The sequence below is a fragment of the Mesoplodon bidens genome, assembly GCF_964165515.1.
Source record: "Mesoplodon bidens genome assembly, chromosome: 8".
NCBI classification, from domain to species: domain Eukaryota; kingdom Metazoa; phylum Chordata; class Mammalia; order Artiodactyla; family Ziphiidae; genus Mesoplodon; species Mesoplodon bidens.
The window spans coordinates 99,334,746-99,352,011 of NC_138165.1; the positions used below are offsets into that span (position 1 = coordinate 99,334,746).

General features: G+C 39.6%; 1 protein-coding gene across 1 annotated transcript in view; it reads right to left on the bottom strand.

Moving 5' to 3' along the window:
• Positions 1 to 1,996: 1,996 nt before the first annotated feature.
• AP1S3 (adaptor related protein complex 1 subunit sigma 3) overlaps positions 1,997 to 17,266 on the bottom strand; it is a 55,778-nt gene continuing 40,508 nt past the window's right edge. The window contains exons 4-5 of the mRNA XM_081242183.1: positions 9,394 to 9,531; positions 1,997 to 4,229 (exon numbers count right to left, since the gene is read on the bottom strand). Coding sequence (XP_081098309.1) covers positions 4,194 to 4,229; positions 9,394 to 9,531 — 174 coding nt within the window. The 3' untranslated portion in view covers positions 1,997 to 4,193. The remainder of the gene's footprint in view (positions 4,230 to 9,393; positions 9,532 to 17,266) is intronic.

Sequence of the window (17,266 nt, forward strand, 5' to 3'; positions counted from 1 at the left end):
ACATAAAAACTTAAATTGGGCTTCCCTGGTGGCGCAGTGGTTGAGAGTCCGCCTGCCGATGCAGGGGACACGGGTTCGTGCCCCGGTCTGGGAAGATCCCACATGCCGCGGAGCGGCTGGGCCCGTGAGCCATGGCCGCTGAGCCTGCACGTCCGGAGCCTGTGCTCCGCAATGGGAGAGGCCACAACAGTGAGAGGCCCACGTACCGCAAAAAAAAAAAAAAAAAAAAAAAACTTAAATTATTTTTTAAACAATTTTTGACCATAAACCCCTTACAATTCCGTTAGGTTTTTTCTTCACATTTATATAGTCTCAAATTTTAGATATTTTTCCACTGTAGAGGAAAAAGTTTATTAAAACTGGAGAGCCTTCACAAATTCAACAGATTTCTCTCCCTCCAAAAAACAGTATAAAAGAGAGTTTAAAATCACTATTAAAGCAGTATGAGGATTACCTCACATTTGGAACCAAGTGTTCTCATAATTTTTCCTCTTCTTCAGTCTAAATGTCTTATTTACTTCAAAATATTATCAAGTAAACTATGCTGGCATCTTTCTACTAAACATCCACTTTACACAAGATTAACATTTTAAACATGCACAAGTATAAATTAAGAAGCAAAGTTCTCTTATAAATTATAGCAATATCAGGTGTAGCTCATAAAGGTAGTTATAAGATCATGCTAACAACAGCAAAAGCCCACATTAACTCACACAATTGCACAAATGCTCTCTTTACCACTCTCCATGGAAACACTCACTATTTTCCAAAGGAATGAGTAAAAATTTCCACTTTGGAATAACACTATTAGTTAAACAAAGGACATGTCAAGGACATGAAAACAATTCTAACTAATCTAGAAGATGGTTAAATCTACCCTTGTTAGGAACTATGCTGTTAAGCCCTGAAGGGAAATGCTTAGAACATTCAATAAGGATTAAAAAAAATTTTTTTAATGACCCTCCTTCACAAATTATTGAAAGAGTCATTGGCTTGCTTACTCACATTCCAGAGCATCTACTGAACTTAATTTAACATTGCAGGGACCATGCGAAAAAAATATATTAACACTTACCAATAAAGTTTACTGATAAAAACTCAGAAAAGTAAAGTTAAAGACAGTTCTGAGTGATATTTCATGGGTATTAAAATACAAATCCTAAAGAAGAGTTACTAGCTGTAGAAGAACAACATCTGTTGTATGTTTGATGAAAAAGCTTTATATTATTTCAGAAGACTTGATATGGGAAAAAGTTTGAATTAACAATTCACTTGGGCTTCGCTGGTAGTGCAGTGGTTAAGAATCCTCCTGCTAATGCAGGGGACACAGGTTCGAGCCCTGGTCCGGGAAGATCCCACATGCCGCGGAGCAACTAAGCCCGTGTGCCACAGTTAATGAGCCTGCACTCTAGAGCCCGCAAACCACAACTACTGAGCCTGCATGCCACAGCTACTTAAGCCCGCATGCCTAGAGCCTGTGCTCAGCAACAAGAGAAGCCACCGCAATGAGAAGCCCATGCACTGCAAGGAAGAGTAGCCCCCGCTCCCCACTCTCCACAACTAGAGAAAACCTGAGCGCAGCAACGAAGATCCAATGCAGCCAAAAATAAATAAAGTATTTTTTTTTAAATTCACTTGATTTATCATAAGAAATGTCAACTTTACATTTGTTAATGAAAGAAAAGGAGTTAGTAGATTTAAAGGGTGACTGAGTCGTTAACTATATGTAAAGAGATCAGATTATCAAAATGTGGGTGAATGGTGAGAAAAAAGCCAATAGGAGCAAAACAATAAATTCTCTTCTCTCATTTGCTGTCACCTGCTTATGAAGTTACACCTTGATAGATAATTGCCTAGAAAATGAACAGGTTATATTAGAAGGACTTCAACAAGAATTATGGGTAGCAATTTCAAGCATAAAATCTGATTAAAAAAATTATATTCATAAAAACACGCTTAAGTTCCTCAATAAAAAACTTGAAAAAATTTTTGGAAGTTTTTATACAAGTTTAATATTTATTATTTTTCCTTTCCCTTGGTGGTTTTATTACAGTTATATGATATAAAGAAAACATAATGACAATTATATGATATAAAGAAAACATAATGATTATTTTCACCAAAGTCCATGTAAGATGTCCCCCAATCCCTCAAATTTACCCCAGAGTGCCATCTCATTATGTTCACGCCCTATGTGGCTGCTGATATGAAGTCTGAGGACCTCCCACTATAACTAGACAGTGTCTAATATGGAATTCCCCAGAATATGTGGAGTACATTTGAATGCGATTCAATCAATACCTTTATCTAAAAATGGTGGAGAGCTTCAAAAGAACCAGAAAAACTTACATCAATTTAAATAAAGTTTATCTTTACACAGTGTTTTTTAAAATAAAGAGTTCTGCCATATTAAAAAAAAAAACTAAAGCACAAAATCAAAGATCTAAAGTAAACAAAGTGATAAAAATGACAAACTTCAATCTGATGCCCTAATTGTAAATACGTGATTAATTTGAGGAAATATTCGATGTTAAAAGCTCCATAATTACTTCATATACTAACCTGAAGTATTTCCTTTCAATAATGGTTATATTTTGGAGTTGGTCAATTTTTCCTCATGTTCTTCCACTCTTCTCTTGCCATCCTTTCCCTAAATATGTCCGATACGATGAATCAAAGAGGACATTTTCCCCTCATGTTGGATTCTCCAAGAGCAAGCACACTCTTCTCTTAGGAAGAATACTAGAAGGTCCCTAACCACTGCCACATGATGACATTTGACCTCAAAACTAACATTGAAAATGCACAGGTAAGACATCAAAAGCGGGGCACCAGACGGAACAGTACAAGCTATTTCCCTAGAATGTCTGATCACTTCCACCACCTGGTTATATAGAATTTTCCAGGAAGCATGAATGCGACATAGTCACAATAATAACAGTCAGCAGCAAATAGTTTCTTTGGGAGATGAGGAAAAAAAAAGGAGGAAAGGCACCTACAATATAGGCTGCAATAATATTAAATGCTCCAAGTAAGCCTAATAAACAATGTCTTCAAATATATTAGATATACAAGAAAACATACTGGAAACAAAAATCTCTCAAGCAACTAAGGGTGCTTGTAACATAAAAGATTATTAAAATAGTAGTATTAATAAGTATTATTGCTACTGTTATTAATCTTTATTATACTATTTTTATAGTAAGGGAAGTTATAGACACTTTTTCAGATGTCTCAAAACCTTAATAAATACATAGAGTTTGTACAAAACACAACCTTATTGGAATGCCCCTTATATTCAATTAAAAGGTAAAATTAAAACCTCAGCCTAGATAGCAGCTTCCAAGGCATCAAAAACACTTAAGGCCTATACTATCTTTGGTTCTTGTCCTTAATTCCAGCCCTGAAAACTTAATGAATTCAGGACATTAAAATCAGATACACTGCATCTGGACTGAAATTACAGTATTAAGTGTATTAAAAATGTCTAACATCATGTATGAACTCTGAACTATGAACATAATTTTGAATCATTATACAATTTAAAAAGCTAACATTCAGAAAAAGTATTGATATAAGATATACTTTACATTCAAAATCACGGATTATGACAATATAGTTTACACCCTGTCAGTAGAGGACCAAATGCAACAAAACACATTGTAATAAATTTATTTAAATTAGCTCAAAAATATGACATGGAGGTAAAACACTGCAAACAAACATTCAGCCTAGGGCTTCCCTGGTAGCGCAGTGGTGGAGAGTCCGCCTGCCGATGCAGGGGACACGGGTTCGTGCCCCGGTCCGGGAAGATCCCACATGCGGCAGAGCGGCTGGGCCCGTGAGCCATGGCCGCTGAGCCTGCTCGTCTGGAGCCTGTGCTCCGCAACGGGAGAGGCCACAACAGTGAGAGGCCCGCAAACCGCAAAACAAACAAACAAACAAACATTCAGCCTATTGAGCAATGAAGCAGTTGTTTTAACATCCAAGTAGTCATATACAGTATAATACAGACATGAATAATGATAAATATATTATGTTAAACAACTTTAATTTTTGCTAGTTAACAAAAAATCCCTTTTAAGTTATTTTTGGCATGGTGCCAGAGGCTCTGTCAGATAACTGGATGCAAGGCACTGCTTATTTACGGGTTCACAACATGTAACACTTGGAGTCTTCAAGTAGATGCATGGTTAAAATGTAGGCTTGTTCATGTATTCTTCCATTGTCTGAAAGAGAACCATAGATTAGAGCAATTTTCCCTTAAACCACATCCTTTAGCAGACTGTGAAAATTCTTCATTCTCTTACTCATTTATTTTGCCATTAGAAGAAAGAAGTTTTTGTTTTTGTTTTTGTTTGGGCTGCACCACACAGCTTGTGGAATCTTAGTTCTCTGACCAGGGATTGAACCCAGGCCCACAGCAGTAAAAGTCCAGAGTCCTAACCACTGGACCACCAGGGAATTCCCAAAAAGAAGTTTTTGAAGTGTATATGGTCATAAATCTTTGCATTCTAATCAAGAAAGGTGGTTCAAAGTTTGAGTATAATTTGTATACACATCCATATGGCTGGAATTAAATAACTTTCAACAGAGAAATGGCTAAGCTTGACCATAAAAGGAATGTCTGATAAGAGAAATGCTAAAGCAACAGCTGCAAAGCTATCACTGTTGACTTCAGAAAAATGTGCCTGCTAAAATAACCATGAGGACTACCTCCAGACACAGGTATTAGAGAAATCTGAATTGTATTTGTATAACGTATGTATCATTACATACATACATAACATATGTATCATTACAGATACAGAACATCTTATTGCCAAGACATAAGGGATAAACAGACCATAATTCTTAAGAATGTCTTTCATGTACTTTGAAAAGGCTTTCCTCCAAAGTACATAAATTATGTTTCTTCATCCTCCTCATCACTTACCAAGTTTGCTAACATGCCACAAGGCCCTAATTTTTTCCCCATACTTAAAAAAAATGTTTAAATGGATTCACAACCACAGGCAGAGTTCAAAGTTACAGTCATGTTGCAAGCCCTTTATTATGCATGATGGATGGACTTCCTCTTCCACCCTCTCCTGTTATAAACATATGTTTGTGTAACAAATATATTTGTGTAACAAGGCCCCTGGGTTGAATCAATCAGGGAGCTCAAGGGGCCAGCCTTTGGTAACACCCCTACCTCTTCCATGGAAGTCACAGCGCAACCAGCAATGCTTAACCTGTTCTTAAGCTTGAACCCCAGGAGATGTGATTCACATGCACCTGCCAGGGAAGACATCGACCAGCCTTGCCCAAAGAGACCAAGACCATGGCTAAGCAAGACTGCTCAGAAGATACTAGGGTTAGAAATCAGGTTTTCTAACTGTGTTCACCAGCTCTACTTAGAACTCCAGTCCTCCTCTGCTGAAAATACTTGTGGTCCATTATCCACACTTTCTTATAAAGCTCTTACACCTTCTGGATGAGCACTGGCCAAGAGAAGCCCACACCTTAAGACCTCTGCCCTATCTCTCCTCTTACAGATGCTACCCATGTCTGTCAACTTGGCAGGGGTATCACATTGCCCAGGGGCCCATGACTGTTTCTTGGTACCTGAGTTTAGCCCATCTAAAAGAGTATACAAAATTACAAATATAAAATTGGGTATACATTTACTTAGAATGAGAAAAAAATGAGAGTAGATTACAAATTTTTTTTTTTAATTACAAATATCAGGGCTTCCCTGGTGGCGCAGTGGTTGAGAGTCCGCCTGCCGATGCAGGGGACATGGGTTTGTAACCCGGTCCGGGAAGATCCCACATGCCGCGGAGTGGCTGGGCCCGTGACCCATGGCCACTGAGCCTGTGCGTCCAGAGCCTGTGCTCCGCAACGGGAGAGGCCACAACAGTGAGAGGCCCGCGTGCCGCAAAAAAACAAAAAAACAAAAAAACAAGAATTATAAATATCACAAAATCCAGAACAATAGCAGAATGGGTTTCATTCATTAAGTGCCTGACACACTTCTATAAAATCTTATATATTCATTATATGGCCACAAATTCTTTGCAGCTGAGCTATCTTACTTTTGCAAATTTGACCACATGAGCCTGCAGCCTTAGAAGGGGTCTGTCTGGGCCAGGAAAGGCCCTGGAGTTGTCACTTCACTGGCTTCACAGTTTATTGGTCTCTAACTATTGGCACTGCTTCACACCACCGGATAAGTCAATCTGCCTGAGACTGCGCTGGCTGCCCTTTCTGAGCTGTGCTGTTACTTAGAGTTACATGAGCCAATGACATATGAGGTTGGTACTTTCTTGGGCTTGCCCCTTTAAAGGTTGGAACAGACTTTTAAGGCTGGCACAAACTTAAAGAGCTCTGCCCTAGCCTTTCACAAGAGGACTAGGGTATCTTGGGACCCCAGTTATCCAGCCAGCACAGCAGTGTTTCTTGTGCATTCAGCACTATGCATGCTACGAGTTTTTATTGCATTATGGTTTAACTTAAACCATAATGCAGTAGCTGTTTAACATGGTTTGTGCTTTTAAGGGTGACAGTGTTGGGGTGCACCTAGCCAGTTCTCATGAATCCGCACATACACATATGAGGTATCCCATTGCTTGACCTAATGAGGTACCGTTTGACCCTCCCTTCTTAACTTGCTTTCTTATTCTGTGGTCGGAACATCTTCTGTTTGTCGCCCCCACTGGTGATCCCAAGAATTGCAACCTCTGTATTTAAGGGTCACTACCATCTCCTTTCAGAGTTTCTCTTTCCTTCTAATCATCTTTGCACCATTGTCCACAGGTACCTTCAAAATAAGATACCTCTTAAAGTCATCCCCAAGCAATTAAACTGTTCCTTTCTTTCCATATTATCAACATCTAGCCCCAGTACACTCAGAATAAGCTCTGAGCATTTAGGGCTTTAAGACTACATATCTTCTTACTAAAAATGTAGAGACAGTCTTTTTATTCTAAAAAACTTTTATTGGGTAAGGGTCAGGGAAAAGTCCAGGGCCTACTCTGAGATTTTCAGTTGTGCTAAAAGTAAAAGCAATATTACAAAGGCCTCCCTTAAACGTAAGCAACTAAGTTTGTATTCAATACAAATATGTGTTCAAGTCCAAAGGACAGGGAAAAAAGAAAGCAATATTTTTTCTCTTTATGCAATTATATTACTTGTGCCTATCCATATGCTCAACTTCTCTGACCAGATACACAAAGCAAACCATATATACAAAGTCAATTTTTCAACCAGCTCCCCAGATGTTCATTGACTTAGCTGAAGTACCAAACCCCAAGAGAACACTGGTAACACTGCTTCTATTTGGCAGGTGTTGTGAATTCAGTGAAAGATTTAGAGGGCAGTCATGATACTGCCTGCTCACTATGGGGACACGGCAGCTAAATGGAGGGTCCCCTGAGACCCACCTATCAAGACCTTCCACTCAATCACCAGGGAACGACCAATTAATGTTTAATTGTGAAAGCCCTCTCTCTTGAAATAGCAGGCAATACCTGCTTCCCAGATTTAAATGGAACTAGAAGCACCAGATAACCCGCAAGCCCTTTAAAATTCTACTTCCTACAGAGGGGAAATTCAAAATAACCCAGGTGTATCTTGGCCCTAATTCAAGGAGCTTTAATTACTGAAGTGCCAAAGACCCTGTTCAATGTCTGTTTCTCCTTTAATGTGATTCCACAGTAAGGACCCTGAGGATAGAATTATAAATAACCCGCTGGCATATTTTAAGAAAGGTTATGTAGAATTTCCAAACCACTGATTTCTCAGGTACCTTGTAAAATTCCCTTCCTGTGTCATTTGGAGACAGCCAAGTGAACATCAGAAAGTTTAAATGCATTTTTTTTGAGGTGATAACACGCCTAGAAATAAATGCATCAGCTTCCTAATAGGCAAGCACAGAGGCTCAGGGGTACCCTGTATCTTTCTTGGTATCCGTTCACCTGAGGACTGGTTCCCTAGATGGGCAGGAGCAAGTAATCAGCTCAAAGATGTGCCAAAACAGTTGCTTGGAAGTCATGTCTAATGTTTTATTAACTGAAGCAGGCTGTTACTTCCAAACAGCAGCAAGAATGGCTTTAATGCCAATTTTTAAAAGACACTTGATAATGCTCTGGAATCTTCTGACCAGCTATCATGAAAACAGAAAGATAGATTCAATGATGCTGTGAGAAGAAGAACCCAGAGGTGGCAGAGCTGGGATGGAACCCAGGTCCCCAAAGGTATGCTTGAGCAGGGGCTGGTCAGATCATCTCATTTGGGGGGGCAAAGTTCAGTGGGGTGAAGCGCTCTTTCTCACAGTGCCCATGGGAGGACTGAAGGAGTTAATGTAGGTATGTTCCGTTATTAGGGACAATGCAAATCTAGACTGTATCTACAAGAAAAGTCCCAGTGTATTTTATATAAGTATCACAGAGTCGGGAACATGACCAAATGGCTGCTGCAGGGCCCATTTATCCCTTGACAAGCAAGCCACAGAATTCCCAATTTATTTATGCAAATAGGAGCACACATACAGCCTCCCAGGAAGGTAGGAAATTTTAATTAATATGATGATTGCCATCTTCAATAATAAAGCTCTAGTATCCCTGGCAAGTAAAATAATAATGTATTGCTATTCTCCTTTCCCAGGGCAGCACAGATATTTTAATGAAAGGCTTTTTATACCTCCCATAAAATTATTCTTGAAAAGAATAGCACCAAATATGTAATCCCTTTTTGATAGTGGGGTATCCTCACTGAAAAGCTCAGACATGAAGAGCAAAGACTGTGGAGCCCAATTACCTGGGTTCAAATCTCTATCCCATGCTTACTAGCTGTGTGAGGTTGAGTAGTCATTAAACCTCTCTGTGTCTTAGTTTACTCATCTTTAAAATGAGGGTAACAATATACCTACCTCTTAGAGTTGCTGTGATAATTAAATAAGTTAATACACGTAACGTACTTAGAAACTGCACCCTGGGACTTCCCCGGTGGTCCAGTGGTAAAGAATCCTTCCAATGCAGGGGACTCGGGTTCGATCCCTGGTCGAGGAACTAAGATCCCACATGCCACGGGGCAACTAAGCCTGTGCGCCACAACTACTGAGCCTGTGCGTCTCAACTAGAGCCCGCGTGCTGCAAACTACAGAGCCCATGCGCTCTGGAGCCCACGTGCCACAACAAAAGATCCTGCGTGCTGCAACTAAGACCCAATGCAGCCGAAAATTTAAAAAATAAAGTCAAAATTTAAAAATAAAGATTTTACCTTAAAAATAAAAACTGTACCCAGCACAGAGTAAACACCCAGTAAGTGTCAGTCAATCTATCATCACTACCACCATCACCATCACAGCACCACCATCATCTTTTCCCAGGGCATGAGAAAATGTGTACTGACCTCCTGTAACATATCAGAATCTTCAATGGCTTTAACAGCACATTTCTTGGATGTTTCCTGAATTTCTCCACCAATTATAAACTCGTCCAGGATAAAATAAGCCTTTTCAAAATTAAAGATAATATCTAGCTCGCAGACCTGGTAAGACAAAAATGAATATTTTGATAAACTTGCAGTAGTATCAGGGGAAACATGGGCCAGTGATTCAAGCTTTTCAACAGTGACACCCATGTGGCACACCAAAGATAAAAATACCAGATGGTATTTTAAAGCCAGAAAAGTAGAACTACGGAAATCCGGGCCCTGAATAAAAGTAAAACCACATTCTATTAAAGCAGAGCATGTCCTTAGATAATATTGTTTAATGTCACAACAGGAAATTTGAGACTCAGTCCAGGAGTGAAGCTGCGCAGCTCATCTCTCCATCCTCACAGATAAAAGCTGAGCCGCCACTGCGTTTCAGGCACGAGGGCAGTGCTTCGTTGCTCCTGCTCTCTGGTCTGTAAATTTGGCTCCTAGCTTTAGAACTCTCAGAAGCTCATTCTTCAGAGGCAAATTAGCTCAATTGTGTTAATTTTTCTCAAAATTATGTCCCAGGCCGGTGCTTCTCAAACTACAGAGTATATCCCAATCACCCAGAAAGCTCATTGAAACGCACACTACTGGGCCCTACCCTGGAGTTTCTGATTCAGTAGGTCTGGGTAAAGCCCGACAGTTTGAACTTCTCATGGGTTCCCAGGTGATGCTAATGATGCTGGTGTGGGGACCACACGTCGAGAACCGCTACCACTGTCACAGACCAAAGCAGAGTCTGATAGATTTGGTTAAATGCAGCAAGTAGCAAGACCACTCCCCATAATCCAAATAAGGCCCAATTCCAATGCTTCAACCAGACAGCCACTCAGGCACCATCCCTGCTGTTTCCCTTCTCACATATTCCTCAACTCTCGCTTTCCATACCTTACGGAAGGTCTGCTCACTGAAAGTTTTCAGTCCTCTCCCAGCTTTATGGCTCAAAAGCATCTGATACACTTCACCCAACCTTTGTTTGAAAATCTGCTCTTGCTTACGCCCTGATGTTGGCAATACCACTCAGTGCCCGTTTTCCTACTCCATCTCTGATGATCCTTCTCAGGCTCCTTGGATGATTTATCTCCCCCCCGAAACTTGCATTCATTTAAGAAGTATTTACAAAATGCTTGGGACACATCAATCAGCAAAACAAACATCTCTGCAGCAGGTTGCTTACATTCTAGGGACCCACCTTCTTCCTAAAGACTGGTGCTTCCCAAGAGAGCCTCTTCTCTCTTTGCAACACACACATTCTCCTAGATAATCTCATTGACTCTCTACAGCTGGGTCTTCCATGCAGGTGGCTTAACAAAGTGAGTGGGCCTGATCTCTCTCTGCAGCGCTAATCCAATATTTTCACCCACTAACCAGATATTTCTGCATGGATATTCCTCCATCTTCATCCCCATATTCCAAACTGAGTCAAGCATATTCTTTTCCCTTTAGTCCCTATTTTGCTTAGTAGCTGCAAGCTCTATCTTGTGGCTCAATCTAATTCATTCTACAGTTCAGCTTAAGTTCCCCTCCCTCTCATTCCTCTCTCCCCCTTGATCTCATCCTTCTCGATTTGATCACCAATTTCTACTGATTCCATCTTGTAAATAAACCCCTAACCTCTTGTCCATTTTCACCGCTGCTACTGCTAAGGCCTGCAACATCTCTCGCTTGGGGTGCTGCAGTGACTTTCTAGGTGGTGTCTACCCACGTGAGGCTAATGACCACTAGCACTTTGCTAAAATGCTGATCTGGGTCCTCTCCTGGGTGAGGTCTTCTGTTCAGGACAGTTTTGATTCCTCAGCATGGCATGTAGGAATCTTTACAGCCCAGCTCTCTGGCTTCCTGTGTGGTACCCACACCATGCTAAAGCTACACATTCCACAAACTCACACCATTCTTTCATGCTTTTGCCCTTTGCACATTCAAGAAATCCCTGGAATGTTCCCCAAATGTCTTTTCCTTTATTCTGCTGGCAAAATCAAACTCATTTTTCAAGGCCAAATTCAAAAGGTATGAGCACAATGATTCCCCCAAGTCCTCTTTTCTCACATAGAGATTCTACATTACTTCCTTTGTGTTCTTTTACATCTTGTGTGCCCAAGTATACGCTTACTTATCAATCACTTCCCCTTGTACTGTGAGCTCAGGTACAGAAATTGTCTTAGTCATCCATATACCTCTGGAACCTGGCACATAGTAGGATGCAATAAATGTTCTCAGGATAAATGAATGAGTCGGCTACCATACAGGCCTTATTTTTATGATGCTGGGGGCTAATGGCTTCCCAGATCGACAATCCTATGACTTTACATACAATGGATGTCAATATTTTAACAAATTGCTCCATATATTTAGGATTTAGGTCAATAAACTTGCAGACTCTCCAAGGAAAATGGTTTATATTGACAGATCCAACTGAATCTAGAAGCATAAGAACAAATAAGTACAAAACCACTATAATAAATGGCCAACTCAGAAAAACTAATCTAATGAATCTGCAAAGGTTATGGTCTCTTCATTCATTAGAAAACAGCATCAAATCAACAAGTGTGTGTGTGTGTGTGTGTGTGTATACACACACACACTAATTTCCCCCTCCCTACAGGGTCTGTCTCTTTCTCTCTCTTTCTCTCCACACATACACATACACACACATACATGTGTAAAACCAGTTGAAAATAAGAGTCTATTCACTGGGACATGATACTATAATCCAGGACTTCCCCAGAACTTTAAGATTCCCTCTTGAGAACAACCATCAGAAAAAGGATGGCATCATAAAAGGAAATATTCTCAGCTTATAAACGCTTTTATTTCTAGAACACTCACTCCAGGAATTTGAATGAGACGAGAGTTAAGCTGCCCAGGCAAAAATGTAGAGATCAGAGTACAGGTTAAAAGTACAACAATGGATTGGGAATAATATTTGCAACATATATAACAGAAAGGAAAGCACAGTATCCATGATATAGAAAGAATTCTCAGGAATCCCTAAGATAAACACCACAACATAAAAAATCAAATAAAGGCTGTCAAGAAGCAATTAATAGACAAGGCAAGAAATGGAAAAGGCCAATGCACATCTAATAATATATACAGCCTCACTAGTAATCAGAAAAATGCAAATTGAATTAATGACCATCTGACTATTAAGAAGAGATAATATCCATTGCTGGTTAAGTGCATGGATAAATAGGTACTCGCGCTCACTGTTGGTGGAATTTGTAAATTTTATAGGCATATTGAAGGCTCAAATTGTAGTGTCCATCAATTTTAAATGTACAATTTAAAACTGTGACCCAATAATTCCGCAAGGAATTTTTTCCTATGCTATACCCAAACCAGTGCATAATAATATATATTAATAACAAGGATGATGGCAGCATCATTTATAATAAAAATTGGAAACAACTCAAAAATCCAGCCATAATGGAATTGCTTAAATAAAGTATGGTCTACTCCTACTTGTGTATCGTATTATATACCATGGGAATTCTATGCATAAAGTTGGAAAGAATGAAGTAGATTTCCATGGATAGACATGGAAATAGCTCTAACATAGACTGGTAAGGGAAACAAAAGAAAGTTGCAGAATAATATGTATAATACAATACCATTTTTTATTTAAAAAACTGTATAAGTCTAGAAGGATATGTAAAAATATGTATTATTTTGCAATTTTAAACAATATATAGATAAACAGAAAGAAAGCACGGTAGATTAGACATTCATGCACATTAAAGAAGGTACAAGAAGTAAGCAGTTACCAGAGATCAGAAGAGGTGGGAAATCAGGATTTATAGTAGCAAGAGCTGGGGAACCCCAGAGTTCAAGGCAGGTGTAGACCAGGAATCCAGGACAGACAGGAACCTCATGAGGAGAAACGAGCAACCAGAATCCTGCAAAGTGAACTTGACAGATACTAATGCAAGTTCTCTGGGAACTTCTCATACCCCACTCTCCATTCTCCTAGCAGCAACCCATCCCCAAGGCTGTAGGGTTCGCCAATGGCCATGGGGCAATTAATTTACTGCACCTAGTTTCAAGGGGTAGGGATAAGGTTAGGTAATATGCAAAGCCAGATACAGATACACACACACACACATACACACACACACACACATACCCCTTGATTATACAGTTACTATCTCCAGATCATAAGGGAAATGGCTACACAAGTTCTACTGGCCTTATAGAGAATGTTACAAACAAGCAAGTCATTCATATACAGCAACTTCAAAATACTACTCTATTTGCTATTGAGTCTAACCCCAAGGGGTTATTGTATCTGAGAGTAAGAAGAGAAAACACCTCAGAACCTGAGACATAATGTAGATTTCTTCATCTACTGCCTAATTACTCAAATATTACTTCTAATTCTACCTTCAGGGTGCTGCCCCAGTATATCAGAAATGTACCCTTGATGCTCAGATGACTGCACTCCATCTAATTACGCAAAAGCACATGGCTTCTGTGTTAATAAACACACGAGCTTCTTTCCTTATTTTTTCTCATTTTCTCATGTCTCTCTATTCTGGAAGAAAGCTTACAAAAGAAAAAAAAACAGTGGTAATTTAATGTTACCTTTGATCTCCTAGCCTTGTGCTTTACTACAATTTTACTATAATTTGGCTTGAGGGACTTCTGTTATAGCATAATACATGATGTAGTGAGATTATTTCTGGCATTTAAATAACTACATCTTTTTGGATAGAATCTAAGAAGGAGCTTCCCTTACTGAATTCTGTTCTAAAGTAAGTACAAAAAGTTCAAGTTATGTACAGCAAATGCATAAAAGGATGTATAAAATAATAATGCAAAGTACAGTTACATAGCAATTGACAGTTTATAAATATTGTTAATTACACTATGTCTTTGAGCCTCATAATAGCCCCCGTGAGATTAGCAGAGTAAATATTTCTATTCAACTTTCTGAATGTCATTTTTCTTATCTGTGAAATAGAGATCTATGATGAGTCAAATCATGGGTTTGGTGAGAAAGCCAGCTGACACCAGGATCCAGCAGGACATAGAGCACCCCTCCCCTGACAACAAGAAAACTCCCTGAATCAAGACAGAACCTCGCCAGCACAGCAACCTCTGCACCATCTGGGTGCATCAGTAAAACCTCACATAACAGCCTATAATGGGAAAATATGGCAGGTGTCTAAGTCCTCAAACTGACCCTTGTCTACTGTGAGACTCTGAGGCATTGCCTCTTAGCCTCTATAAACTGGGCTTCATGCTACTCACTGAAGACCAAAAGATTAACTAGTTAATCCTTGTAAATCTCCTGGAAATTGAAAAGTGCTAAAAAAAAAAAAAACCCATAAATTAGTAGGCAGATATTTTGATTTATCTGTCATAGGAAGGTAATATTTTCTAGTCTTACGAGAAACTCAGTACAGAGTTTTTTTCTGGGATAATATAAGGGCAAAATTCAAGGAAATCTTCAGGATTAACACAAGAGGAAAAGAAAACCAAAGAGAAATATATCATTCCTGAGACAATGTCATAAGAATCAGTATTGCTGGGCTTACTCATCACAGTTAATTAATAAGAATTTAACATGTACTGGGCACAGAGGCTTGAACTGCTCTTAGCTGCTGTTAGCTTAATGAAAGATTCATTGAATTTTTTTAGTGAATTAAATTTTGGTCCATGACAAAGACATAGCTTCTAAAGGTATGCCAAAACAGGATGAAAAATTAATAATATTAGAGAAATAGGAATGCATCCTGATTCTGCTGACACTTTAACTGGGCTTAGAATTAGTGAAGTTGATTCAAATTCTCTTGAGAAAGCAACGTGTTCTGAAATATCTGATATTTGGTCAGATAAGACTGAGATAAAATTCAATCCCAATTCACATTATCACAGTTGGATAAATCTAAGAAAACACAACAAGTCAAACCAGAGTGCAGAAATGAGGGGGAAAAGGCAGGCTATGGGAATCTCTGGGCCTCAGGAGAACTCTTTCAGGGCTTTGTTAAAGGCCAAATCTGCAGTTTATTTCAAAAGAAAGTACTGCAATATCAGAATTCCTCTGAATAATTGAAAGCATAAAATTAAATAATCTCAGGTTTGAAAACTTGCCACTATATATTTGCAAATCTCCCTTTAAAAACATGAAAATAAACTTGGTGAACCAGGAGAGAGCAAAAGAAAAATGGTCTGTCTTATTATTTCTATACGCTGACCAACAAACTGAAATCTCTGAAGCAATATTTAGGTCTTATAACATAACTTACAAAGACAAAAAAAAAAAAAGAAGAAGAAGAATCAAAGAGAGGGAGAAAGGGAGGGAAAATTATTTCAGAAAACTTTCAGGTACTCATCCTTGTGAAAACTGTTACAACAAATCTGATAAAACCTTAACCAATACTTCAACTGCTGTTCATTCCATTATATAGAATACAGTGCACAGAAAACTCTTCTGAAAGCAAATTCTCTTAACAGCATTTAATAAAAAACTTCAGAGGGCTTCCCTGGTGGCCCAGTGGTTGAGAGTCCGCCTGCCGATGCAGGGGACACGGGTTTGTGCCCTGGTCCAGGAAGGTCCCACATGTCACGGAGCGGCTAGGCCCGTGAGCCATGGCTGCTGAGCCTGCATGTCCGGAGCCTGTGCTCCACAACGGGAGAGGCCACAACAGTGAGAGACCCATGTACCGCAAAAAAAAAAAAAAAAGTCTTCAGTGAGCCAGGAAATAGGGAAGAGAGTATTACTGAGAAGAAAACATTTTCCTAATCCACTGATTCACTTCTTGAGACTGTGAACTAGATAAAATGTTTCTGGAACATTCTCTAAAATCTGGCCCAGAGCTGGTTCCAAGTGTTGAAAAAATGAACAAATAAGTCTCAGGTCATGATCTCGAGATACTAGCAATTTGGTGGTCAGGCAAATCCTGTACAAGTTGAGGATAATACAAGGCTGCTCCATGTCGCTGGAGCACTGGATATGTCAGGGATAAAAAGACAGAGAAGTGAGAAGGTTGGAGCAGTGGTCTGGGACCAATGTTTACAATGAGTAAATGCCAAGCTAAGAAATTTGAATTGTATTCATTAAAGATGGAGGAGAGTGACCGAATGTCACCAGAGATCTGTGCATTGGAAGGACGATGCTAACAAACAGGCTAGGAAAGGCAAGCAGAGATGAGCCCAGAGGCAGAAAGGGGGAGATGAGGTTTAAAGGAAAAGCAAAACTGTAATCCCAAGTAAAACTATACTAGTGAGAGTGAAAGGAGATGAATTTTCGTCCAACTTGAATAGACAGAGGCAGACTTAAGTAAAGGGTGGAGAAATATGTAAGGAACACTGTCCTTCTGCACTGAAAGACCCTAGGACATCATAATTTCAAGCACAAGACTGAACAGGTTTTCAGTAGCTGATTTTCAGTTCTTGTCACGTTAAGACTGAGGTGAGTGTGAGAAGCCCAGTGAAGAGCGTCATCAGCAAAGTGAAGAAGAGTCATCTGGTGATGGATTTCCAGGAGACAGAGTCTAGTAGACACACAGGAGAGAAGAAAGAAAGAGCAGGAGGGCATTTAGAGGGCAGGGGGAGGGAGGGAGCTGGGGAAGAAACCAAGTTGGGGCCTTCAAAAACACAGGATGAGAATTAGCAGAACTCAGTGTCAGGGCAAAATAAAGAGGAGCGGATTTAAAGAAAGCACTTCACTGAGCAAGGGTCCAGTGCTGCAGAGAGGTTAAGGCAGGTGAAGATTAAAGCAGCATCACTGATGTTGACCATTATGATTTCCTTGGAGGAGTAAAGGTGAAGCCAAGCCATAAGCTGCCGCAGAGTGAAT